This window comes from Pseudorasbora parva, chromosome 4 (genome assembly GCF_024679245.1).
Source record: "Pseudorasbora parva isolate DD20220531a chromosome 4, ASM2467924v1, whole genome shotgun sequence".
NCBI classification, from domain to species: Eukaryota; Metazoa; Chordata; class Actinopteri; order Cypriniformes; family Gobionidae; genus Pseudorasbora; species Pseudorasbora parva.
In genome coordinates, this window is record NC_090175.1 from 55,040,965 (window position 1) to 55,047,440 (window position 6,476).

Consider the following 6,476-nt stretch of genomic DNA (forward strand, 5'->3'; position numbering starts at 1 on the left):
ATGTCACACACACTAAGGGGTGAGAATTCTAGCACTTGTCTTCAATTTGTCACTTGGTACTGCTGGGTGAAGTTCATTCAGCTGATAACGGTCTCTGACTGTCTCTCGGTTATCAAAGAAAATCACAGTTTGACCTGCAGCAATGAAAGGATTACTTATATTTTTGGTAAGACAGATTTTTCTTCTTTTTTGACCATTATGGAATGAAGAAGGTGAAGTGTTTAAATGAGATTAGGGTTAGGTTAGTTGACCTTTACATTAAGTCAACACTGGATTGTTCATTTTTCACAATCTTAAACTGTGGTAATGTCTGTTCATCTTCAGTTTTAAATGGAGATAAATGACAACTTTGTTTCCATACTACAGGATAAAAGTCCCTTTCCTTAATCTTATTAAACATCCATACACTTCTTTTATTATGGTATTATCAACTATATTTGTTTGACCTGAAAATTTGACCTTTTCTCAGAAATTACGCTCCTTACAACCTATTTGTGATGATAATCTTTCACATTTTCTCCCCATATCCAGACTTTTTTTCTCACAATTTACAAATAGTTGGAATATGGAATATTGTAAGTACTCAATTGAACAAAATGTAAAACACTGAGTAAGCAGTTTGTTGCAATGGGTGGATTTAGGCCGGAGGTCGCTGTTGTGCAATCTGGAGTTCCTGGTTGGGAACAAAATTTCATTATGCAGACAATACCCATATCTACATACACTTAAAACCTAATGAAATTGTGCCTGCTGATTTTCTTTCTTGTATTTCTAAGATAAACGAATGGATGTCTCTAAATTGTCTGTCTTAACAGAGAGAAGACTGAGATTATGCTCATTGGTTCACCCCATCAACTAGGTGATGCTGGGTCGGTTACCCTACTGCTGATGGTTCAGTTATGGAGTCTCAATCAAAATTTGAAGAATTTAGGAGTGATCTTTGATGTGAATCTAACATTTAAGCCTAAGATCTTAAATCTAACAGTTTAAATATCTTTTTTCTTCTTAGAAATTTTGCCAGATTACGTTCAATGCTTTCTTTTTCTGTCGCTGAGAGAATGATTAAGGGTGCTTTCACATCTCTAGCTCGGTTCATTTGGTCCGAACCAAGGGCAAACGATTATACATTGTTGCATTTTTCAGGTATTGCTTTTAGGTTTATTTATCAAAATGTTCTTTTACATACTTGTGTGATGTGTGTTTCGATAACGGCTTTTAAATGTTATGAGAGAACGGTTAATTTACGAATGTGTAGTGTAACGTCAGCCTAGTTTTGATCACTTTATGAAAAGTGGTGGCTGTGTGCCGTGTGTAAAGTAAAATAAAAATAGTCTTAGCCTCCTGCTGACTATAGTGTCCTGCCCTCCCCAAGCCGGTTACACCGTTTATTTTTTCCGGTCTATGGTTTACACACACATAGATGATTCGACTATCGGTCGACCATAGAGAGATTCGAAAATTCTGATTCGAATGTGTAAATCCTTAGTCGGGGACACCCCTAGTATCCAGAGGAAGAGGTTTGCTAGGAAGAAGTGGGACAGTGAGAGGACGGAGGAAAGTAGACAGGAATATAGGGTGATGCAGCGTGAGGTTAAGCTAGAGGTGGCAAAGGCCAAACAGAAAGCGTATGAGGACATGTATGCAATGTTAGATAGTAAGGAAGGTGAGAGGGATGTGTATCGGTTGGTGAGGCAGAGGGATAGAGATGGAAAGGATGTGCAGCAGGCTAGAGTGATTAAAGATAGAGATGGAAATGTTTTGACATATGACAGGAGGGTGAGGGAAAGATGGAAGGAGTACTTCAAAGACCTGATGAATGAAAAAAATGACAGGGAGAGAAGAGTTGTAGAGGCAAATATTGTTGACCAGGAAGTAGAAAGTATTAGCAAGGGTGAAGTTAGGAGAGCTTTGAAGAGGATGAAGAGAGGAAAGGCATGTGGCCCTGATGACATACCACTGGAGGTATGTAAGTGTCTAGGAGAGATGGCAGTAGAGTTTTTAACTAGGTTGTTCAACAAGGTTTTAAAGAGTGAGAGGATGCCTGAGGAGTGGAGGAGAAGTATTTTAGTGCCGATTTTTAAGAACAAGGGAGATGTGCAGAGTTGTGGAAACTACAGAGGTATTAAGCTGATGATCCATACAATGAAGTTGTGGGGAAGAGTAGTGGAAGCAAGGCTAAGAGGAGAAGTGGACATTTGGGAGCAGCAGTATGGTTTCATGCCAAGAAAGAGCACTACAGATGCGTTATTTGTTTGAGAATGTTAATGGAGAAGTACAGAGAAGGTCAGAAAGAGCTGCATTGTGTCTTTGTAGATTGAGAGAAAGCATATGACAGAGTGCCAAGAGAGGAGCTGTGGTATTGTATGAGGAGGTCTGGAGTGGCAGAGAAGTATGTTAGAGTAATCCAGGCTATGTGTGAGAGCAGTAGGACGGGGTATGGTGTGCCGTAGGTGAGACAGAGGACTTCACGGTGAAGGTGGGACTGCATCAAGGATCAGCTCTGAGCCCCTTCTTGTTTGCGGTGGTGATGGACAGGCTGACAGATGAGGTCCGACAGGAATCTCCATGTACTATGATGTTTGCGGATGACGTGATCTGTAGTGAGAGCAGGGAGCAGGTAGAGGAAAGTCTAGAGAGGTGGAGGTTTGCTCTGGAGAGAAGAGGAATGAAGGTTAGTCGCAGCAAGACAGAATACATGTGTGTGAATGAGAGAGAACCAAGTGGAACAGTGAGGTTAAAGAGAGAAGAGGTAAAGAAGGTGCAGGATTTTAAGTACTTAGGGTCAACAGTCCAGAGCAATGGGGAGTGTGGAAAAGAGGTAAAGAAGCATGTGCAGGCAGGTTGGAATGGGTGGAGAAAAGTGTCAGGTCTGTTGTGTGATAAAAGAGTACAAGCAAGAATAAAAGGAAAGGTGTACAGGACAGTAGTGAGACCAGCAATGTTGTATGGTTTGGAGACAGTTGCACTGAGGAAAAGACAGGAGGAAGAGCTAGAGGTAGCTGAGCTGAAGATGTTGAGGTTCTCTTTTGGGAGTGACGAGGATGGATAGGATCAGGAATGAGTACATCAGAGGGACAGCACATGTGAGATGTTTTGGCGACAAAGTTAGAGAGGCCAGGTTGAGATGGTTTGGACATGTTCAGAGGAGGGAGAGTGAATATATCTGTAAAAGGATGCTGAGGTTAGAGCTGCCAGGCAGGAGGTCGAGAAGAAGAAGGAGGAGGTTTATGGATGTAGTGAAGGAGGACATGAAGGTAGTCAGTCTGAGAGAAGAGGATACAGAGGATAGGACTAGATGGAGGCAGATGATTCGCTGTGGCGAAAGAAGAAGAATTATCTGTGGGGTATTTTGAGCTGAAACTTCACACACACATTCTGGGGACACCTGATACTTTATTACATCTTGTAAAATGGGGGGAAATGGGTCTTATATATTTTGCTAGAAATATCATGACATGTCTTTCATATTTGGTTTATTTGTCTTCTCCACAGACCACTGGGAAACCAGTCAGAAAAAACAACCAAATTCATAATACATTTATTGACTGATTTATCATAAGTGATCGTAATAAAGTGTCATCTTTCACCCACAGGTCATTGCTAGTGTCTGTGCCGCGGTGCACACGGCTCAAGTCTTCGTGTACGGGACGCTAAAGAAAGGCCAGCCCAACCACTTCAGGATGTTGGACGCTGCCAAAGGTCGGGCGGAGTTTGTGGCTCAGGCTCGCACCGTGGAACGATACCCGCTCGTGATCGCAACCAAATACAACATCCCCTTCCTGCTCAACGTCCCTGGGACGGGTCAGCGCGTTTACGGCGAGATCTACAGCGTTGACCAGAAGATGCTGAAGTTCCTGGACGAGTTTGAAATGACTCCAAAGATGTACCAGCGCACGACTGTCCAGCTGGAGGTGCAGGACGGGCCGGCTGAACAGGAAAACGCACCCAAGCCTGGAAGTTTAATCGAGGCCTTTGTGTACAGCACGACTACATATGAACCCGACTGGCTCCAAAAACAAACATATGAGAGTTATGATGCTTACGGTGAGCACGGGCTGCCCTATGTGTGTCGTGAGGACAGAAGCCCTGAGTAACCGCTGTAGTGGTTTAATTTCCTTGCATTTGTCCAGAAACTCTGGGTGGTAGAGCTGCACAATTAATATTTAAAAGATGGCGATCTCGATTCAAACACCCACTCGATCTTATTCCTAAATGACAAGCAATTATTTATGTCTATTAAACCTTTGACAAGTCCGATCACAGCGAACATTCAGATCTGCGTTCTGAGCCAGAGAGAGCAATTGTCATGCATGAAAGAGTTGTTTCTGTCTTATGTTTCGTGTCTTTTCAACAATATCATTATTTTTGTCATACAGTCTTTCAAATGATCACAGAAATACTTGGGATAAGTTCAGATATAAACACTGATGTACGGTAGCGATCAAAATAGAGCAAATCACCGTTTGAATGTAACTTTATGCTTCAAATAATTATTTTATCCATTACATCTTAATACCAGTAGGTGGCGACAAGACGGTTTCATTTATTTATCATTGTATCTGAGATTTAATTCAAATTCAAAAGATTTGTTCAAAAACACTGATTCATTCGGTTATGAACCAAGTTAATTCTTCATGAGTGAGTCATTGAATCATTTGTTCAAGAGATTCACAAGTTAAGTCACTGAATTAAAAAAAAAAATCATATTCAAATGAATTAAATATCTTATAAATAGACTGCAGTAATAAATACTTTCTCAGAAGCTCTTGTAAATGTCATTATTTTGTTTAGTTGTCTACTAAGAAATACAGGAGAATCGTGATCTCCATTTTAAACCAAAACAGCATCTCAGTTGTTTCAGAATCGTGCAGCTCTACTGGATGGGATATTTTATTATGTTATTTATGTTATTACGTATTTGTCTTGTGCTGAGTTTTCTTACAGCTTTATTTTTTATATTTTTATATACAGGTTTAGGTCATGTCTTCTCATTTATCGAGGAATCTACCAAGCCGCAGCCTGAAAAAGATTCAAATCTTGAATCCAACACAGAAGGTTTTGTTCATCATGTCTTCTCATTTATCTACAAAGCGGCAACCTTTGTGGTCTCTCTCTCTTGAATCCAAACAAGGGAGTGACTTAAACTGCAATTCATGCAATGTTCATCAAATGTTTTTTGGGTCTATCCAGGAGTGACGCGCAACCAAGAATGCAACGGCCGGCTCCGCCCACTGTAGCCTTCAACAATGCTCTTCAAAAAGTCTATGGAATCTTCCTGTCATAAGAGTTTCACATACTAACATTGCAATTTTGTTTCATCACTGTCCCGTATCTGATAATTAAGTTGTATTTTGCGCTGAAAACCCATTTTTCATTTACTGGCACTTGGAAAGTGTTCGTTTAGACCCTGTGTTAATGTAGAATCAGATGGGATTATTAAAGAAATATGAAATATATCAATAAGTATAGAAATATGATCAATCAATACTGTGGTTACATGCAACAGGGTAATAATGATTCAACTTTAAAAATAAACTGGACCAAAATTTTAAATATTTATACAATATTATGGAATTGTAACCTTGTTTAAATATGTAGTGCATATAAAAGACTCCAATATTGTATAAATAGATATCAGTTGTATCTGTACATGAGTTTTCTATATTGCACTTTAAAAAGGAAATCAATAAACTCACTGTTATCATTTTTGTTGCTTTAAATCTCAATGATGACAAATGCAGCACATGCCATATACAGTATATATGGATTTGTTTATTCTGAACATATTCACGCACTGTCAAACATACATTTCTGCCAACATATAATCCATATTGGGCTTTTAAAATATATTTATAATATGCATTACGAAAGAATTAAAATGCTTAAAGGGGGGGGGGGGGGGTGAAACACTCAGTTTCAGTCAATCTCATGTCAATCTTGAGTACCTATAGAGTAGTATTGCATCCTTCATATCTCCGAAAAGTCTTTAGTTTTATTATATTTATAAAAGAAATATGGGCTGTACCGAGTCTTTCCGGAAAAAAACGAGCGCCTGGAGGCGTATCGTGTGGGCGGAGCTAAAGAATGACGAGCGCGAACAAAGCGGTGACGTCCTCAAGCGTGGAGAAGCCCATGGCTATCTCAGCTAATAGATATGATCCAGAATCAAATTTGGAGATTGAAATAAATTGAACAGGAGAAACAGCAGCAGCAGGACGTCCGTCTCTGTGGTATGGACTGTATTTAGTGGCCTGTCAACATTTGTGTGTCTTTACTCCCTGTTTATGAGGACATGATTCGGTTTATGGACTATTGTATGCGACTAAACCTTAGCAGTAGCAAGCAAAACGGTTTTGCATGTCAGACTAGTGTAACGTTATACAGAGAACAGCAATGGAGTAACCGTTAGCGCATTTGAATGACGAAGCACGCGATCGTGTCGTTTACTGATGTTTACTCACGCGACGATAGCCGAC

At 40.1% G+C, this 6,476-nt stretch overlaps 1 protein-coding gene across 3 annotated transcripts; it reads left to right on the forward strand.

Annotated features, from left to right (window-relative positions):
• LOC137073586 (gamma-glutamylaminecyclotransferase C-like) lies at nucleotides 1–5,704 on the forward strand. 3 transcript variants are annotated; one of them, XM_067442228.1, is made up of 4 exons: nucleotides 5–166; nucleotides 3,594–4,044; nucleotides 4,972–5,055; nucleotides 5,191–5,704. In XM_067442228.1, exons 1-4 carry the CDS (start codon nucleotides 143–145, stop codon nucleotides 5,235–5,237), a joined length of 606 nt encoding a protein of 201 aa, XP_067298329.1. In that variant the 5' UTR covers nucleotides 5–142; the 3' UTR covers nucleotides 5,238–5,704. The 3 variants fall into 3 exon arrangements, with proteins under 3 accessions (XP_067298330.1, XP_067298329.1, XP_067298328.1); XM_067442227.1 differs by having other exon boundaries at nucleotides 4,972–5,704; XM_067442229.1 differs by lacking the exons at nucleotides 4,972–5,055; nucleotides 5,191–5,704 and having other exon boundaries at nucleotides 1–166; nucleotides 3,594–4,109.
• Nucleotides 5,705–6,476: the final 772 nt, after the last annotated feature.

What these genes read in the sequence shown, in the direction of transcription:
- LOC137073586 (XM_067442227.1), top strand. Translation starts at nt 143, where the DNA reads ATGAAAGGATTACTTATATTTTTG. An exon ending in AAGGATTACTTATATTTTTG is followed by an intron (nt 167 to 3,593) that starts GTAAGACAGATT and finishes TTTCACCCACAG; the next exon opens with GTCATTGCTAGTGTCTGTGC. An exon ending in TGAGAGTTATGATGCTTACG is followed by an intron (nt 4,045 to 4,971) that starts GTGAGCACGGGC and finishes TTTTATATACAG; the next exon opens with GTTTAGGTCATGTCTTCTCA.